This window comes from Varanus komodoensis, unplaced genomic scaffold (genome assembly GCF_004798865.1).
Source record: "Varanus komodoensis strain SLA01 unplaced genomic scaffold, ASM479886v1 scaffold68, whole genome shotgun sequence".
Taxonomy (NCBI): Eukaryota; Metazoa; Chordata; class Lepidosauria; order Squamata; family Varanidae; genus Varanus; species Varanus komodoensis.
Window position 1 is genome coordinate 782,260 of NW_025336321.1, and position 20,311 is coordinate 802,570.

The 20,311-nt window shown below is 39.0% G+C and overlaps 1 protein-coding gene across 8 annotated transcripts in view; it reads left to right on the top strand.

Annotated features, from left to right (window-relative positions):
* PALS2 (protein associated with LIN7 2, MAGUK p55 family member) overlaps positions 1–20,311 on the top strand; it is a 46,987-nt gene that overhangs the window by 18,947 nt on the left and 7,729 nt on the right. For 3 of the 8 annotated variants that reach the window (XM_044450703.1, XM_044450707.1, XM_044450706.1), the window contains 9 exons: positions 7,083–7,201; positions 8,707–8,859; positions 9,306–9,458; positions 10,578–10,805; positions 12,385–12,516; positions 15,425–15,524; positions 15,827–15,895; positions 16,882–17,043; positions 19,358–19,560. In XM_044450703.1, coding sequence (XP_044306638.1) covers positions 7,085–7,201; positions 8,707–8,859; positions 9,306–9,458; positions 10,578–10,805; positions 12,385–12,516; positions 15,425–15,524; positions 15,827–15,895; positions 16,882–17,043; positions 19,358–19,560 — 1,317 coding nt within the window. In that variant the 5' untranslated portion in view covers positions 7,083–7,084. The other 5 variants (XM_044450704.1, XM_044450705.1, XM_044450708.1 and 2 more) reach the window with 4 other exon arrangements.

Here is a 20,311-nt window from a genome sequence, read left to right on the forward strand (position 1 = left end):
AGATGTCCTTTCCAGGCATGTAAACTCTTAAGTTCCATGGAGTAGGATATGGGTCCTCTAGATGTTTCAATGGCCAGGAGCACCTTTTACCAGCTAACACTATGTCCCTATCTGGACAGATGGAGCCTTCTCACAGTTGTTCATGCTCTGGTAACCTCTTATCTGGATTACTGTGATTTGCTTTAATGTGGGGCTGCCTTTGAAAACTCCAACTGGTTCATAATAGGGCAGTGCAGCTGATCATGAGAACTGGTCTATGAGATCATATTACACAGGTCCCCTTTCAGCTTCTGTCTGCCTGTTGAATTCCTGGTCCAAGTCAAAGTGCTGACACTAACATTTAAAGCCCTGAATGGCTTGAGGCCAAGTTATCTGAAGGAACACTTTTCTCTGCATGTCCCTGCCCAGTCCTTAAGACCTTCTACGGATGTCCTTCTCCAAGAACCACCTTCTAAAGAAGTAAGGGGGGGGGGGGTGACAGGAGAAGGACCTTCTCTGAGGTGGGGACATGTATTCATTCCAGCACCAGGTGAAAAACCTATTTATTTACCAGATGTTTTAACGGATAAATTGGTTTTAATATCATTTTTATTTTAACTGCTTTTATGCCAGGAGTTGCCAAATTAATTACCAGGAGTTGCCAATTTTTTAAATTTAGTTTTAATTGCTTGTCTAGTTTTATATTGTTCTTATTGTTGTAATATGCTTTTATTTGTAAACCTCCCTATGAGCTATGAGGTGGTATAAAAATGTAATAAATAAATAAGCCCACATTATCTCTGACTATTTGCTGTGCTAGCTGGGGTTTGCAGAGTTTTTGTGCAAAACATCTGTAGAGAATCATGTTACTTACCCAAGGAGTAGATTTCTTTAGTAGTGAATGATGCCAGTGTTACCTGCTCCTTTTGTCTTTGCTGAATTCAGAATATAAGACTGTTTTGCATGATCTTCTCAGCCAACTGTGGGTGCCGTGCTGGTGGCCATTGTGAATAATGGGGCCATGATGGCAAGCCATTGCTGCCATGCCTTATTTTGAGGTGGAAATCCAGTGCAGGTGGGGGGGGGGGCAGTTTGGCATGGTTAACAAACTGCTGCCAACCAAAACACTTCCTATAAGGTATTAATGGATGGTTAACCATGGCAGCTTTGGCCACCTAATGAAAAGGAAGGGCTCATTGGAAAAGACCCTGATGCTGGGAATGATTGGAGGCAAAAGGAGAAGGGGACCTCAGAGAATGAGGTGGCTGGATGGGGTCACTGGAGAGGTGGGTGTGGGCTTGGGGGGATGGTGGAGGACAGGAGAGCCTGGAGGAATGTTGTCCATGAGGTCGCAGAGTTTGCAGAGACATGACTTTGCAACTGAACAACAAAACCATGGCAACAACACACCCTTGCTGGACTGGAGTCTGCCTGACTGCCTGCCAGAGCTTGAATATTCCTGATGGCTGTTGGCACCTCCCAAGAGAGCCACAGTGGGCTGTGTCAGTCATGCAGATCAACTCATGATGTCTCTAGTGACAATAGCCAGCCAGAGATGGTGACTTTCTTTGGGCGGGCCAAAGAACTTCAGTGTCATCTGATTTCAGAAGCAGAGTGGAATGCAAACCCACTAGATAGCACATGTGCCTCAGTATTTCTGAGGAGTGCTAGAATACAGTGCCATTAAATCTATAGGTTATTACTTTTACAGTGAAGGAGAATATGCCCAGAATTAGGGAATATCTCAAAAACACAGATTGAAACGTTGTAGCCAGCTTGTATTTTTTCAGCTGCATGTAGCTAAGTTTACATATCATTTGCATGAATTGGAGGTTGCCAAACTGTTGCTGACAGATTTATTGTACTTTAGTATTTTACTTAGCTTTGGTCCTCCCTTAAAAGTTAAGTGAAACTAAGTCTTGACAGATGGACTCTATATGAGTTAAGAGGCATTTAATTTAGCTTTTTTTAAAAAAAATACCATATGGACAGAATAATTGATGTATTTCTCCTCATTTCACATGTGATGAATTCACACACTGCTGGGGACAGTCAGATCACTTCTACAAAACTTGTGTTTCATTATTTAATTGCCATAAGACAATCCAATAGGGCAGCAGCAGGGCTTCTGGGTGTAGGGTGAAGAAGAATCAACACAATTTGCTGCTCCTTCCATGCTGCCACCCTGTGCAGCAGTCTTGCCCTGGATCATGATAGGGCTGTCTCTGCTGTGGGGCATTGTTTATGCCATTTGGGGATTGGTACCATAGATCAGGTGGTGGAGAACATGGCATGAATTGGTCAAATCCCAGGTACAGTCCCTTATAGTCCATTTGGAAGGATCTTTCATGGAACTGTCAGCCTGAACCACTGCCAGTTCATCAGTACTGAGTTAGAAATGGTCTGCCAGCTCTTTGTACTCTGATAACGCCCTCCCCTCCCCTCCCCTCCCCTTTCCCCTTTCCCCTCCTTTCCCATGAAATTAGATGAACTCAGCTCAGCCTTATCTCTTAGCCTAACCATTGCCCCAGGGTTATTTGGTTGAAACAGTTGGCATCATGTTCATTGCTATGGCCTTACAAATAGCCTAACTAATATGTATGCAGGCAGTCCCTGGGTCACAAATGAGTTCTGTTCCTGAGAAAACAAATTAATCTTTCGTAGGACCCCCCCCCCCGCCCCTGGAAAGTAGAAAATGTGAATATCTGGCGTGCACACCCCTGCCGACCAAATTCATCAGTGCAGAAAGGAAATGCTCCAGATGGTTGGGGCAGGAACACATTCTTTGGAGGCCCCTTCTCTCCCCTTTCACTTTCTTTCTCTATGGTGATGATGATGTCCTGCAGCAATTTTTTAAAATTAGTAGTCTTGATGGCAGTTGGTTTGTAAGCACAGGTTGTTCATAACTCAGATGTTTGTAAACTTGGGGTCTGCCTTTGTAATGGTTATACAAAAACTGCATTTGCTGAATTAGTTCTCACTGGGACATACATAAATCATGGCCTGCCCTTTTCACCGATATGGGTCCTGTCAAATAACAAAAAGTACTTGAGACTTTAAGTTTTGTATTACAAGCACAGCATATATTTTAAGAGCTATATTGAAAACAAAAATTAAAGGCATGGATTTAATTAGATAAATTTTGTAGGATGAGTTAAGTTCATGGAGTAGATTGGTTTATGAAACTTATTCCAGTAACACACTTTACAAAAGTGCCCCAAGTTTCCTAAGAGGAGGGCAAGTGTGCTGTAGTGGTTAAGAGCAGCCCTCATGGTTGAGGATCATTCCCAGCATGCACTGCTCCTTCCTGTTCTATCTCCCTCTTCTCCTTTGGCCCACATACACCCTGGAGTATATTCTTAGCTGGTTCCTGCCTTTTTTCTCTGCTGGGCTGCAGCGCCACTATCTGCTTGTTAGAGTAGGACTCTGTAGGAGCAGTGGAACAGGACCTCCTGCTGCAGCCACACTCTGTGCCAACACAAGCTCAACCACCCTTCACTGCGTAAGTTCTTGACCCTCCTTGTCGTGTGCAGGATTGATACATGAGGTTGGGGCTGGCTCCTGCCGGCAGCCCAGTGGGCAGCAGCATGAGTACCAGTGCCAGGAACAGAGCAAGTGTGTCCTGCTGGCCAGACTCCGCTGGTGGTGCCCATCCAGGCAGCTGTCTAGGAAGCTCCACCAGCAGGCTCTTAGGAGGGAGCAGCAGCACTTGTGGAGGGTCCCCTGGATAGTTGGAGGCAGGGTGTATGGGAGACAGAGTGGGAGACTCGCCTCGGTGGTGATGTCCTACTCATCGCCTGTGTGCTGCCTGTGCATTCCTTGCAAGCAGAGAAGTATCCCTGCTTGCAAGGAAGATGGGCTTTCTTGTGCTGTTCCAGCTCAGGGCACCAACCAAGCAGTGCTGTGCAGGGCTGCTCTTACGGTTGCTGCTGCTGCTGCTGGCAGCACTGCCTGTCCTCCCTGCCAGCCTGCGCTCTCTGCTGCCCAGCTGCTCCGTTGCCAAGCGCTCCTTGCCCTCTGACATCATCGCTCACTGCCATGCCTGTATTGCATAAGGTGAGGTGAGCATGACGGCAAGGCAGGTAAGGCTGGAGTGGAGCAGCGCCCACCAGAGAACACATGCTGGTAGGGAAGAAAGGGAGTGTGGAGACAGCCAGTCAGCTCCCTGCTGCTGGCAGCTCAGCAGTTGCTCAGCAGAAAAGAGCAGTGGAAAGTGGTGGCTGGAGCATCTGCTGCAACTGCTCTTTCTGCTGAACTCTCTGGCATAAAGAGGTAAACTATGGAAAAACATCACTGAGCTCACCAATAACAGTAAGCAGTGGTGAAGCATGGAAACCTTTGAACAGACCATTGGTTCTCTGTGGGGATTCACACTAACTTCAACGTGCCACACTGTATCATGCTTGCTGAAATCACACATACATGAGAAGCAACCTCTAGCATGGCTTGTTGTTATGTGTGAATGCAGTGAGAGGAGAGGGACTAAAATTTGGAGCCACCATTGTGAACAGGAATCATCTCCTGCTCTTTTTGCTTTCTGAACCCTCAGGGGGTCTTGATCAGAGCACTTCTGTTAACAGTATTGCTGTGTTATATGGTTACTGTGTTCTGCCTCAGAGGTCCAGATTCTACATAGCAGATGTTTGATATCTAAAAAAATATTCATAGTAGCAAATAATGTTTCTGAGAAACTGATTAGGCACACTTAGGCCAGTCACCACATGAGGGTTTTATTTTTCTTCCCACGTTTCTACAGTTTGCAGTAATGTCTCAATAGAAATATTTTAAGCTATGCTTGCCTTTTGATGCTCCTGTCTACAACCAAGCTCCTATATCTCACCAGGTTTCAGAAAAGATTCCTGCCTGTGTAATGGCTTCATAAGTTGATCTGTCAGATGCTATAACTTGTGTCCCAGTGTAGAAAGGTACAAAGATGTTTGTCCATTAGTAGCCACCTCTTCACTTGTATCCTATTGGCAAAAATTAGAAAAAAAAAAAAAAAGAAAGAAAAGCACTTTGCTATATTTATATCCTACCCTTTTTCCTGCTAGGAACTCAAAGTGGTTTACATAATTCAATCTTTGTTTTATCGTCACAACAATCCTGTGAGACTGAGAATCCATGGGAACGCCAAAGTCACCCAGTGCACTCTAAGGCCAGGTAGGGACTAGAACCCCGATCTTTCTCTCTTGCTCTGCATCCAAAATGGTAGGCTTGATTAGCTGCAGACTATTCACAAGAGCAACCACATAGTGAAAATAAATATATTGCCTTTGAGGGATAGTTTTGGAAAGGAATCTGCCGTTCTGAGATGTGTCCAAAAGACAACACTAATCCAAGATTACCACAGAAATTGTGTGGGAGGAATACTGCATATTGTGTTGGTGGATGTGCTTGTGTTCAGTTTTGTTTGAATGGTTTATGCCAGAAGAACTGTTGAGTGCTACCCCATCATATATTTTCCATATTTTGTTACTTGGATACTAAATCTGGTGGCGTAGGGTAGCTATGTTGATAAAAGGTTTTTGGATTGCTTTTTTACATATTTGCCACAGGATAGAATACATTCATCCTTGTGAATAGAATTTCTATCTAGTACAAACTGAATCTATTTCTTCTGAGCACTGAAGCTTTTCCTCAAGTCAGCAGTGTTTAGTCTCCTATATAGTAATATTTGGGATGCAACTTACATACCTCAGCTGTGGGAAAGATTGTGAACATCACAGAGAGAAATGGAATGTGAAAAACCCCATGTGCACCTTTAAAAGTGAGTTTACACATGGTGGCACCTTGAATGCATTGTCTTCATTATTTATAGGAAAAACTGGGAAAATATTTTGGATATCTTGGTGCAAGTTTCACCCCCACCATCCTTTTAGGTGCCATAACAGCTTAGATCTGTTTTAGCCTTTTCCCTTTTTATTTTTATCTGGATCATTAACTTGAATGTTCTGCCACCCCCCCATTGCTCTGTAGCCTTTCTTTTTACTTGCATAAGTGCATTATGTTCCAGAAGCCTCAGTGTGGTTGGCAACAACCTTGGTTTATTCACTGAAGGAAAAAAAATGCTGTCAGAATCTCTGAAAGCATAATGTAACTGTCATTAGCTTCCTACACATGCTTTTCAAGGAAAGTCTGTTTGCTAGGAGGAAATGGGAATGCATGTATTGCAAAGTATGGTTACAGCAACTTAATTTTTAAAAATAGTGTAAGAATATCTCCACTGAGTCCCACATTCTCATTTTGAGAATGGCCTAAGGTGTTTAAAAATGTCTACCTAGTAAGAGTGACAGGAAAATGAAATGGATTTTTGAGAAATAAAATGTTAAGAATGTTCTGTTAAAACCTTGTATAACTGAAAGCTGTTGTCAAGAATAGAGTGTGTGTAATGCATGTTGTTTATTATGGCCTCTTGAAAGGTTGTGCTTTGAGATTGGCCTTTTACGAGCAACAGTGCAGTACCTTTTAGTTTCCACAAAGGAAATTTGCACTCTTGAAAAGCTGCTTGTTTGATGTGCTTATAGTACTGAAGGAGGCAGCTTTCTTTTTCTCTTGACTTAGTTCTGACCACTTCAGAACGAAGTCCGCAGTGTATCCTTTCTCCTCAATTACCTTGCACTTTTGTTCAGTTTAGCTTATCGCAGTTGGAATTATTTTGTTCATAGTTCAAATATAATGCTAATATTATGAAATGCTAGCATTATGAATTTAATGCTAGTATTATATGAAACTGCCTTCCAGTACTAATGACAGTCAGTTTGTTATGTGTCCATTTAATATCTGTATTATGTGCAGATCACTTCACAGAAGCACTTAAAGATGCATGATATATGTATCTGAACTGTACTGTTAGCATTAATGAGTTTTTTGTGCACTGTCAGCATTATAGTTTTTTTGCGCAATAATGAATGTGTGACTGAAGAACTTTCGTTAAATCAATTTTTGAAAACAGGTAATTGAATGAGGTGAGGGTGATATGTTTGGCCTTGATTACTTGATAAATTTTAAGGGTAATGGGTATATTAAATTTACTATAATGAAGGTTAATTGTCTCAAATGGAGCTCTTGCTCATTTTCTTCATTTATGTCTGTTTTCTCAGCAGCAATGCAGCACGTTTTGGATAACCTTACGGATTTGCCTCCATCAACAGCAGCTGAAGAAATAGACCTTATTTTTCTGAAAGGAATTATGGAAAATCCTATTGTAAGATCGCTTGCTAAGGTAAAAAGTTTCTTGTTATTGTTTTTGCTGTTGTAATGAATCTAGAATGTAGTATGACATGATAATAAGGGGCATTTAGGTAGTATAGGGACAGTTACAGGACTTCGTTAAATGTCTTAATATTTGTCCGTGCTCTTAATGTAGCTCATGTACTCCTCTGCAGCCCCTCGCAAGAGCCTGAGGGTCCCTGAGTACAGAGAGCTTGACTTATGCTAAGGGGTAAATAGGGCTCCGGTCCTTTTGTGTGATCAGCAATGCTGTTGGGTGTGTAAAGGGAATTAGAAGCTTTCGGGAAGGCCCGACCGTTTTTAGATTTTTTGCAGGTACTTTTGTGTGGTCACATCTAGTTGGTGTCTGAAACTACCCCCAAACTGTGTACCCTCATAACTGGTGGATCATGTGCCATACTATAAAATGATAAGCTTGCAATATTCTGTAATTTTCAATGCATGTGCATTTATTTTTCCGAAACTTCAATGGCTGAGATGTGGAAATGGGAAACCTACCTCATGCAAACAAATGAAACCTAACACTAACCCTAATACTGCTAATGAAGGAAATGGAGTGGATGAGATTATGAACTCAAGTTTCCATATAAGAAGTCTTCTGTTCACTTTATGGGGAAGAGTAGCAGCCTTAAATAAATCCATCAACTGTGGACATACTGCTAGTCCTATGGAAATCTAGGTAGTTCTGAATCAACCAAAAATTAGCAGAAACACTAAGCACAAGTCAGAAAAGTTCACAGAAGGGACCTCTGGACCTGTAGCATTTTGGAAATGAATGTTTAGGAAGTGCTAGTTCCCTTTGTGCCTACAGTGGGGTTTGCAAGTGGAACAAAACCTGTGGAGACACAACTGCAGTACTGGATACTTCTGCTGCACTTATACATGCTGAGGATCGGGATGTACCTGGTTTACACTTGCTTAGTATCACCTTTCTGCCTCAATGTACAGAGAAGCGGCCTTGGGGAAATAGCATGCCTATGTAGACTTTTTAAAGCAGCAGAAAATCATTCTGACTTTTGTAGCAGGATTTGATATGTGTAATTAAGAAGGTGTAAAATAATATCAACTTCAGTTGTCAACTATATGGACATATCTGTGCTAAAATATATTTCTAAGCATTACCCCAGTTTAACTGGCCTGTTGTTTACTGAGGCTGCATAGAATTTTTTTATGAGATTCCTAACCACTATTACAGTTTCTATGGTTGCCTGAGGTGAGACAGTAACTATTAAAATTGTTTATTTTACTACTAGATATAGAAGGACAGGTTAACTACTCAGAAGGTACACCTACCATGCTTTATTTAACTGAACTGCCATTTCAAAGTGTCCAGTGGCAAAGATAGATTTTGACTATTTGGAATAACCATTTGCAGCCTCTGCAATACAGTTTGAGAAACAGACTTCTTATTAGTATAACATAAGGGCTTTGTAATGTACAAAGTAAATTAAAAGTATTTCTCCTTTTAATATTAGATTTATTTTGTAATCTTCATAGGCTCATGAACGACTGGAAGATTCAAAACTTGAGGCTGTAAGTGACAACAATCTGGAATTGGTAAACGAGATTCTTGAAGACATCAGTCCATTAGTAAACAAAGATGAAAACATTGCAGAGTTGGTTGGCATATTGAAGGAACCTCACTTTCTGGTAACAATACTTTCCAGTCAATTATTTTAAAATAATTTCTGTTCACTTGAATATATCAAAACATTTTGTCTACAGATAAAACGCTGTGACCTCATCCAGATAAAGTGAATTATGCTTACATTATATTGGATCAATAGAACTTGAGACATGAAAAAGAAAAGAAATGAAATGAAATGAAACTTAAAATGAAAATAAGGAATATTACCTAGAAGTTTACTGGGTCTGTCATATGAATTGATGTTATTCCATTTTGCATTGGTTATTTTTTCACAGAAATATTAAAGAGTTGCCTTTTCTTCCCCACACTGTGGAACCATACTTGATTGCTAAGGAGAAACATGTAAATCCGTCTTCTCCAAATATTGGGTCAGTTGGAGCTTAAGTGCAAACAAATGCAGCTACATTAACTGTATCACTTCTCCCACACTATATCTCTTTATTTACAGTCACTCTTGGAAGCCCATGATATTGTGGCATCTAAGTGTTTTGAGTCTCCTCCTTCTAGCCCAGAAATGAACAATTCTTCAGTGAACAATCAGATAGTACCAGTAGATGCCATTCGTATACTTGGCATTCACAAAAGATCAGGGGAACCACTGGTGAGTATTTAAAGAAAGACAGTTGTGTTTTCTACCACATCTAAAACATAGAACGAGGAATACTTTTACGTACTTGAAGCTACTGGTTCTGTTGCTCTCCTTTTAACTATAGTTGTAAGAAGATAAGAATTCTGAACTGTAATTAAAAGCAAAAGGCAGAGGAGAAGTGAGGTAGAAATCCTAGAGCAGGTGCCCCTAGCAGTTTTTGGTTGGCACATTTGAAATTTTAGCGAGACAGGCATTTTCACAAAATGGCTTACACAAGAGGGTTGGCCATTCCCAAAATTTTATAGAATGCAAACTAGTAGGCTAAAAAAAAAAAAAAAGCAATCTACTCTCAAGGCAAAGATGGTATCTGAGCTCCAAAATAAAAAACCACACTTTTTAACCTATATTTTTCTGTGGATACTGATGGAGTTCTTGGCCAAGACAAGTAACTTGGCCAAAATGCCAGGTAGGATTGTTGGAAATAGAAATGGCTTTGGAGACTGGCACTTCATTTTACAAAATGCCAGTCTTCCAGTTAACACCAGCAACATATTATTATTTTAAAAATTGTTAAAAGTAAAATGCAAATCAGGAGGAGCAGGGAGACTCATAGGTGCCCAAGGGAGCTATCTGTGGGCATTGCATTAGAGACTCCAGCTCAAGATACACACTAAACATTCCCAATATTTTGCTTTTGTTATTCATGTGTGCCGAAGAGGAGGTAGGCAAAGAATGTCACTTCTTATTCCCCAAAAGCTAGGTAATATTAAGGCTGTGCTAACAGGGTGTATTTAGTTCTTCAAATAGAGCAGTAGTAAATACATAATTAGCAATTCTGTACACTTCTATTACCGTTGCTAGTGAATAAATGAACACCTTTAAGTTAATTAACTCTGAAATGACTTAAATTATTGTGACCAGTGAAGCTAAAGTTTTGAAAGACACATGTGAAAATAGTTTTTGAAATACTATTTGCTTTTAGATTTCAGAATGTTCAAGTTATTAAAGCTTTTTTGTGGTGTTAATTGATAATAAGAAATCACAATGTTAAGATTCTAGTTTTGAAATAGGGATACCTATTTCAACCTAAGATCAGAACTTAAGTCTGATTATCTTCAAATGCCCATTTAGGGTGTGACATTTAGGGTGGAGAATAATGATCTAGTAATTGCAAGAATTCTTCATGGAGGAATGATAGATCGACAAGGTCTTCTGCATGTGGGTGATATCATTAAAGAGGTTAATGGGCATGAAGTTGGAAACAATCCAAAAGAATTGCAAGAACTTTTGAAGAATATTAGTGGAAGTGTCACTCTGAAGATTCTACCTAGCTACAGAGATAATATTATTCCCCAACAGGTTAGTAGCACTATGCATGATGTGAAGCTATGGGAAGGCATGTTTCTCATTTGTTTCCTTTTCATAACTAACCAAGTATATCAACTCATTCAGTTGTGTTTATACTTAAAGTAACCATTTGTCTGCTAACTACTTGCTTACATTTGATGTTTCAGCAACAGTCACTCAACAGAGTGTTAACAGACTGTCTTAACCCTAGACTGTGTAGGGTTGATATCCTGTGCATACTGTAAGGTGCCAGAATCAGATCCCACAATCAGGGTTTTCTTTCACTCATAATGCACTGGTTGTGACCATTGCATTTGAGTAGTTGCACATTACTGTCTATAGTAGGGCTTCACAGAAAATCCCCAAAGATGGTTATTTATATATTTATCTTAGCTATTTTCTCTTCAACCTGAAGTAGCATTACATTCACTGGTATCTAATTTTTATCCACTTTCTTAATATGTACATAACCTCTCTGAACTTCCCTTTTCTTTTCTACATTCTTGCTTTAGTATTTGGTGTCTGAGATTCAATTTTATTTTTGTTTTATAAGATGTAGAAAAATATTTGAAGTCTGTGCATGACTAATAAAATGTTTGCAAGCCAGCACTGTGTGGTTGACTGAGCTTTGGTCTGATTCCCAAGTGCATAAGGTAGAGAAGAAAATCCCATTGCATAAAAAATGAGTCTGACTTTCCCAAAAGATTTGCAGAATCTACTTGTTCTGTCAGAAGGGACATTTTCTTCTAAACCATGGAGAATAAAGCTTGCTAATTAAATGTTTAGGAAGCACTAGTTTTGTCTTTGAATTTAAAACAAATGTGAGTTGTTGGTAGACATTTTGAATGTTTGCAGTTCTTTGGTGAAATGTGTTTGACTGGGGCTTAAAATTGTTTGTTTAATTTTGCTCTTCTCCAAAAAGCTTTTGGCAGCTTCCATTGATAAACACAATGTAACACATAGCATAAAATAATTTAGAAACATCTGTATATGCTCTACCCTGCAGAAAAATTGAGATAAAACAAATTTCATGAACTTATCTATATTCTAAATGGTCTCTACGACTACTTTATTCTTTTTCCCAAAAACTCCATGCTTGAACTCTGTTAGTTGCTGAGACTGTTTGAGCATGAGAGCAAAATGCAAAGTTAGTTGAGCATATATAAAGTATTTTTTCTTATGCAGCTGATTACCTGCAAACTTTCCTTCTGCATGTAGAATTAAGGAGGATTATCTCTTTCCACAATAGATGGCATGAAGACCCACACAGGCCTGAGTCCTGGCATTCTTCTTGCTTAAAAATTAAGCACTGTTACCACTTCCCTTTGAGAACACAGTCATCCCATTTTTTGGAGATATTTAAAATACACTCTGTGGTAATACTCTTATACCAGTGCTAAAGTAGTCAGTAATTCAATCCTAGTTCTGTTCACTGCTTTTACCTGCTAGGATCATAATTGCCTTTTTACTTTGTAGTCTCTATTTTTAGGGAAGGAAAAGGGTTAAGGTATATGCAGCTTGTGAACTTATTAAGCATTTGTAAGACTGTTAGAATTCTAGCATTTGAAGCTATTTTTATTATCTGTTTCAGGTATTTGTGAAGTGTCACTTTGACTATAATCCATATAATGACACTCTGATTCCATGCAAAGAAGCAGGGCTCAAGTTTTCCAAAGGGGAAATTCTTCAGATTGTAAATCGAGAAGATCCAAATTGGTGGCAGGTTAGAAAATGTTAAACTTAAACATAATTCAAATCTTTATGGTATTAAGCCAATCTTTTTCAGAAATGCTTAGGAACTGTGTTGACCTGACATACTTTCGCAGCCCTAATGTGCTGCCCATAATCTCATTGTACAAAGTCTTCCTATTCAAATACGCACCACATTGTTTTTAAAAATGATCTGCCTATGTTTGGGTGTCAAAAGAAATTGCTTTCAAACTTCAGTTGTTGGAAGCTATTTATTGCGTATATTCATAAATATTCAGAGCTGTTACATAATATTTAAAATCTCATATTCAGATCATCCATTTTGGATGGCCACAGTGACCCTCAAATTCAAGAAATTTGGGGAAGCTGTGTTTAGTGAGAATGCAGGATGAAAACATACTAAAAAAATCTACTGGTACACATATGTGTACTTAGGCTGTTTATTTGTTATATTACCTTACCATAAAGGGGTTGTCAGATATTCTGGTGATTAAAAAGGGATCCACACTTTTTGCAATGTATACAGTCATAGAACTAAATCTCTTGTAGAATTTATTAATCACCAAATTCCAATCCCATACTTGGACCCTGTGGCAAGAAATATTTCATGGCTGTAAGTTCACTGCTTGTGAAAGGAAACAGAAATAGATAATTTGTATAGAAATGCATCAAGCTTTTTGTCCAATACATTCCAGTTGAATGGAAATCCAGTATTTGGGGGATTCTTCTTAGTGATACTTCAGGAGACATGGAAGTGGCTGATGTATTTTCCCACGGAATTCTGCTCCTTATTTGCACACAGCATATGCACCTTTGCTCTATCTTTCTTCCCTCTCCTTTGCCCCAGTGCACCAAGTTAATATGAGTTTCATATTATGTCTTAGTCAGTTTGATGTAAGATAACATCACACCAGTAATGTTCATTTTTGACATTCTTATGGGCTTTTCGATACATATGTGTGTTCCTGAATTCGAATCAAATGCCTGTTGATACACGCAATATAAGAAAAGTGCAGAGTGTTGTTCAACCATGAAATCTTACTTCTGGGTTTTAAAAAGCAAACCTATGAAGTTTTACAAGATTAGTTGAATGAAGTCAAAGAAAATGGTCATACGTAATGGTGCAAAATGGTATAGAAAGTCTTACTGAACAGGAGTCAACATGGTTTCTGTAAAGATAAGTCCTATTTCACTAATGTTTTAAATCTGTTTGACAGCATCGGCAAATCTTTGGATGGGGTGAGTTGACAGACATTGTACATTTGGACTTTCAAAGATCTTTTGAAGGAGTCTTTCATCAAAGACTTGGCAGTCATGGGACAGGGGAATGGGTTGTCTCATAGATCATTAACTGTTTGAAAAATAGAAGGCTGAGAGTAGGAATAAATGGATAATTCTTACAATGGTGAGAATTAAGAAACAAGGTCCTCCAGGAACTGCAGTGGGACCAGTGCTTTTTAACTAGTTGATAGTTTATCTGGTGTTAGGGGTGACTTAAGTTGCAGATAGCACCAAATTATTCAGGGTGGTAAAAACCAAAAAGACTTCAAAAACTCAAAATGTATTAATTTATTAGATTTATATCCTGCTTTTTTTCTTACAAAGAACTCGAACCCAGATTGCCTGAGTCCCAGTCCTGTGCTCTTAACCAATACCCCACACTGACTCTCTCTCAAAAAGATCTCTCCCAATTAGTTGTGTAGGCTAATATTATTAGAGTCCATAAAATGTCAAGGAGTCCTTGATCTTCAAGTTGCATGGCTAGCAGTCTGTTCAATATCCTGAGCATTCTGTGGAATGTGAGCATGATCCAGACTGAAACTGTCGTTCCTAAGAACCTGCTTCCACTGAAAAGAGTGGGGTTAGCTCCTAGTTATTCTCTGGAGCTGAGAACACTGAAACAAGTAGGGACAGAATATTTTGACATAATCTGTAAAACACCAGTCAGTGTTCATTATCAAGTCTTCATGGTGATAATGTATGTTTGTGCTTTGAGGATAAAATTGCAGGCCTCCATGGTGACTTGGAGGCAACAGTTGAATCAAGCTTATGTAAATGTCCGGAGCTTCAGCTAGATGTGAGTTAGATCAGATGGAAAAAATGGGTAGATAATGATAGAATCATCCAATGAAACTGATTGGAAAGCCAATCAAGACAGACAGAACAACAGACTTTCTTCAATGTGCTATTAATTTGTGAAATTTGTTGCCAGAACATGTGATGATGGTTTGTAGGGCTTTAAAAGAAGATTAGACAAATTCTTAAAAGTTGAGTCTGTGTGCAACCTCCAAGTGCAAAAAAGATAGTATAACACTGGGTGCAATAGAAAAGGGCTACTGCCTTCATGACCTCTTTGTGAGTTTCTGAGAGGCATCTTTTGGAAAAATGGGATGTTGGACTAGATAGGCCATTGGTCTGGTCCAGCAGGGTGACATTCTGGTTTACAAAATAACTGTAGTTGCCTCAGGGAAGCTGCTTAGAGCATTTAAGAGGTAATCGGAAATCTTAGCTATGTTGAATCTATTCAGACTAAATATGTTTGGCACTAAAATATGCAAAACTGTTTATGAATCACTTGAGTCTACTTAGGTGCACATTTCATACTAGAAATAAGCTAATGAAATGAACATTTAAAAATCTTAACTAGTAATAGAGTATCAAAACTGTACTCTGCAGATGTTCACTTAAGGGTGATTTTTTATCCCCGCAGACATCTAATCACTGTTTTAGGAAAGCCCAACTATTCTAACACCTGCACTGAATCTGAATGCTCCAAGTGCCACCCACTAGCAGTGTGCTAGGTGTTTTGAATCCAAATGTGCTAATATAGTCAAACCAGGGCATGTTAAATAAGTCCTTTCCTAAATTAGATGTTTGCATGGGTTGGTGCCAAAATGATAGATGTTTTTATTTGATTACAGGCTAGCCATGTCAAAGAAGGAGGAAGTGCAGGTCTTATTCCTAGCCAGTTTTTGGAAGAAAAGAGGAAAGCATTTGTTAGACGTGACTGGGACAATTCAGGTAATGTACACAGCAATACAGTTCTTTGCATCACTTTTGTGTCTGTAAGATTCATAAGGTATGAATGATGGAGTTAATGTAACAGCATTGGCAATTACAAATTTAAAAAAGAACAAGAATTTAAGCATTTATTCATTTGTAAACTTGAGACCTTTCTGCCACCTGCTGGTAAATATGCAATATTAAGTGAAAATAAAATTCTGGTATATTAAGTAGAAGAGAAAATTCTAAATTAACATTTACTGAATTTCCATGGAATGCTTAGGACTTTGTGTTTTTACAATTGTTTTCTCTCTCTTCAGGTCCTTTTTGTGGAACAATAAGTAGTAAAAAGAAGAAAAAAATGATGTATCTCACAACTAGGAATGCAGGTATTTGAATTTATGCCAAATGAATGTTACATCACACAATATAATGTTATACCAGAACAGAACAATCTTAAAAACCCATTAGGTTATTTCCTTATTATCATTTTGTTTCTGATTTATATTTATAGTTTATATCTGACTTTTCAGATAGACCTGCTATATTTTTTACTCCTGTGCTTCTGTTTGCTTTCTCTTTCTAAGATCATATAAAGGGAAGTCAGGCTTCCTGTACTTTTTAAAAGTTGGAGACCAGAATAAATTCTGACAGAACCCTCACCTTTATGTAACAAGCTGCAGCTACTGCAATTATTTCTTCGATATAATTTAATGATGCTAATAGTTGAGCCATCTTAGGCCCTAGAGAGCATTCTACTTTGAGATCCCAACCCACTGGTAGAAAACCAGTGCCTATTTAGCCTTGTGTTAAAATAGATGCAGTAAGAATAGAATGAGGAACTAAAGCAAGGACTCTGGAATAGAATAGAATAGTAATTCTAAAAAGACATTTGTCACTATTTACTTATGGTAGCAATGTGCAGGTACCCCCTCTGCCGATGTATATGGGACACACAGAGAGGATCAGCTGCAACCATTGATCCTGCCTGCCAGGGTCTGTGCATTTAGCCCTTAGGTTAAATGGACAGTACATACACAGGCCCCTTAGTGCAGCTTGAATCTGGACTCATCAGGGTTCTAATTTTTATGGAGGAATGAGACACTTTCACCCTGACACTGAATGCATGGCCATTGGCTCAACATATGCATTGGTATGCCCCAGCAGCTTAGCAATACTGTTAACTTCCTAAAGGAAGGTCTATTAAAGTTCCCCTATAATATACTATATTATATACTATATTATTATATTATATAGTATATTATATACTATACAATCTATACTTTATTCAATAAGATGATAGTGCTATAAAGTTTTGAAATTTTATTTAATTTTACATAGTTTTGATTTTAATATGTTGCACTCTTATATCTAGAATTTGACCGTCATGAAATTCAGATATATGAAGAAGTAGCCAAAATGCCTCCATTTCAAAGAAAAACACTTGTGTTAATAGGAGCCCAGGGAGTGGGCCGGCGAAGTTTGAAAAACAGATTTATTGTACTAAATCCTACTAAGTTTGGAACCACAGTGCCATGTAAGTTTCCATTTTCTGTTTGTAACATTTTGTTCTCTGCAAATTGTTCATTGATTCATTAAATGTATACTAACTTCTTGATCTTTTCCCATCCTTCTGACAATGTGAGGCTAATGTAGGTATTGTAGATACTTTTAGGCAAACTGTCATACAAAAAGAAAGCTAAAGTGACTACAAGTCAAAACTCCAGGAATAATCTTGCTTGATTATCTAGTAACTAGAATGTTTTTCTATTATGGGGGTTGGGGGGATTATTTTTGCATTTATTTATTTTTGCAGTAAGAGAGTGCCAGCGAGTACATGAACAATGTTGTTCCAAAGCACATTCACTTGGCATTAAGCCCTGTTGAACTCAGTGGGGTTTCCAAGATTGTGTATTACATAAGCATTAAGACTGTTAATTTTAATAATGGAAAATACTTTTCTCAATATTTGGATGTGTCAAACCTTCTCTTTATACAATGTAGCGTACACTATTAGTTGTATAATGTATAAGTTGGGCTTCATGCCTGGTTTTGGAATGGAAACTGCCTTGGTTGGCCTATGGTATGACCTCGGCTGAGAGAGAAATACAGGGAGCATGAGTAGCTTTTGATTGCATTGACCATGGTATTCTGGACAGGTTGGCCAGATTGGGAGTTGGGGGCACCAGTTGCAGTGGTCCTGCTTGTATCTGGCTGACTGTCTCCAGATGGTGGTGCTGGGGACTTCCACTTTGTACCACGGAGTCCTGCAGGGCTCTATCTTGTCCCCCGTGCTTTTCAACATCTACATGAAACCAGTAGAAGAGGTCATCAGAAGGTTTGGGCTAAAGCATCATCATTATGTTCTCCCTCTCATTCTCATCGAATCCAGGTGAGGCAGTGACTGTTCTAAACCAGTGTCTGAGCTCAGCAGTGGATTGGATGTAGGCCAATGAGCTCAAGCTCAGTCAGATAAGAACAAAGTGCTGTTAGTGAGGATTCCATCTGTCCAACTGGGACTTTTCAACCCAAATGGGGTTGGGCTCTCCCAAAGGACAAGTCACAGTCCTGGATCTCCAGTTGTCACCTGTTGCTCAGGTGGACTCGGTAGCCAGGAGTGTGTTTTACTAGCTTCAGCTTGTGTATTAGCTTGGATGAGCAGAGCCTTGCTATGGTTATCCATGCACTGCTAACCTCCCACCTGGATTACTGCAGTGCCACCTTTGAAGATGGGCTGGACTTTGCAACTTGTCCAAAATTGGGCAGCATATCTGTTGATGAGAACTGGCATTCATGAACATATTACACTGGTCCTGCGCAGACTGCACTGGCTGCTGATTGTCATTCAGATCCAATTCAAAGTGCTTACAATAACATACAAATCCCTAAATGGCTTGGGGCCAGGCTGTTTGAGGGAATGCCTGTCTTCATATGTACCAAGTCAATCACTGCAGGTGTCATTTGAAGCCCTACTCCATATTCTTCCCCCTAACTGAGTAAAAGGGGAGATGGCAAGGAAGAGGGTGTTTTCCACAGTAGCGCCCCAAGTGTGGAATTCAATCTCACTGGAGATCAGGTTGGCATCATGCCTTTATTCCTTCAAACACCAACTAAAAATGTTCCTTTTCTGCAACGATTGTGATGGGTGAATTGGTAGTTTTCGAATGGTTTTTATTTGGTTTTTATCATTAATTGCTGCTGCTACATTGCAATTTTAGTGTCAGATGTTTTCTTAATTTATGTATGATTTTATTTTACTTTTCTTCAGGTTGTTTTAATTGGTTTAATATATTGATTCTCATTTTATGTCCCCTCTCATCTTGTTTTATCTCATTTTATTTTATTTTAAAATTAATCTCACTGGTTATTTTATTATATTTATTGATTTTAGTGTTACTACTGGTTTTATTGTGAATTGTTTTAATTGTCTTGCATATGTTGTGAGGTGCCCAGAGAGCCTTATGGGTAATGGGGCAACATTAATTTGCTTTCACTGCAGCTTCACTTCCTTTGATAATCTGTGCCTTCTGTTAACTTTTTCTGCTCTCAAACTCCAAAACAGTATCATATTCATTTTCACTTTCTGTTTTGATATGAGGATAAGATTAGAATCTATAGCAGGAAAATACAGATGTAGAAGGAAATATATTTTTGTATATTTGTAATATTTGCTACTTCAAGGGTTGTCTCCAGGATCTGTTTTTCAATAGTACAATAACATTGAAACTGGAGAGCCTCACCGCCTTTGGATGACATGGTTTTGTCTACTGTGATGATATAACTATACATATGGCAATATCTCTTTTAGTTACTTCTGTGTCTGTGTGCGTGTGTGTATCAAATTGCTTTAGTTACGTCACGAAAGCCAAGGGATGATGAAAAAGATGGACAAGCATACAGGTTTGTGTCACGAGCTGAAATGGAGGCAGACATTAAAGGTGGAAGATACTTAGAACATGGGGAATATGAAGGAAACCTTTATGGCACCAAAATAGATTCCATCCTCGAAGTGGTTCAGACTGGCAGGACGTGCATCTTGGATGTAAATCCACAGGTATGCTGGTGTAATTCTTTAGCCAAGAAAAGTATCAAAGGAGAAAGATTGTACAGTTTACCAAAGCAGGATAAGTTACCCATAAGGCTTTATTTTACAGCTGAGTGAGTAATAATCCCATTTTGAATAGTGAAGAGATTTCCTGAATTGGAGACTCCAGCATATAGGAAAACCCTTACCTTATTAGAAGAGGACTAGAGAAACTTTATTATTGGGCTGTATCTATCTCTTTGAACAGCACACTGAATCCTGAAGCAGGATGAAAAGCCAAATTAACTGGTAAAAGCCAGATTGGCTAGATCTATTTTTTTCATTTCCATTGTGACAATGTATCTTGTGCCAAGCACCAGAAGCAATCTTCTTGAGCACTATATCATGATGCATTTTTGTCCCTCTCCCTTTGCCAGTGTTGTTATCTCCAGGTATCCTTGGCACAAAGTGCAGGGGCACTGCTATGCATACGCTCGAATCACTATTTATTAGAGGCAGTGTTCCCTCCATAGAAGTCTTATTACGTCTGGACTGAGAGAAGCCTGGGGTTGGAGCTCTCTTCTAAAAGAGGCCCACTTCATTCATTTTCTGACAGTGTTTCATTGCTCTGCAAAGACCTCACCTCTCTGACAGAGCAGAATATAATATTTCTGACATTCAGTTGATATATCTGCTTAGTCTTTACCCTTTTGTCTGTATTGTTATTTTAATATGTCCATTAAAGGCTGTTATATTGTAAGCCACATTAAATATTTTAATG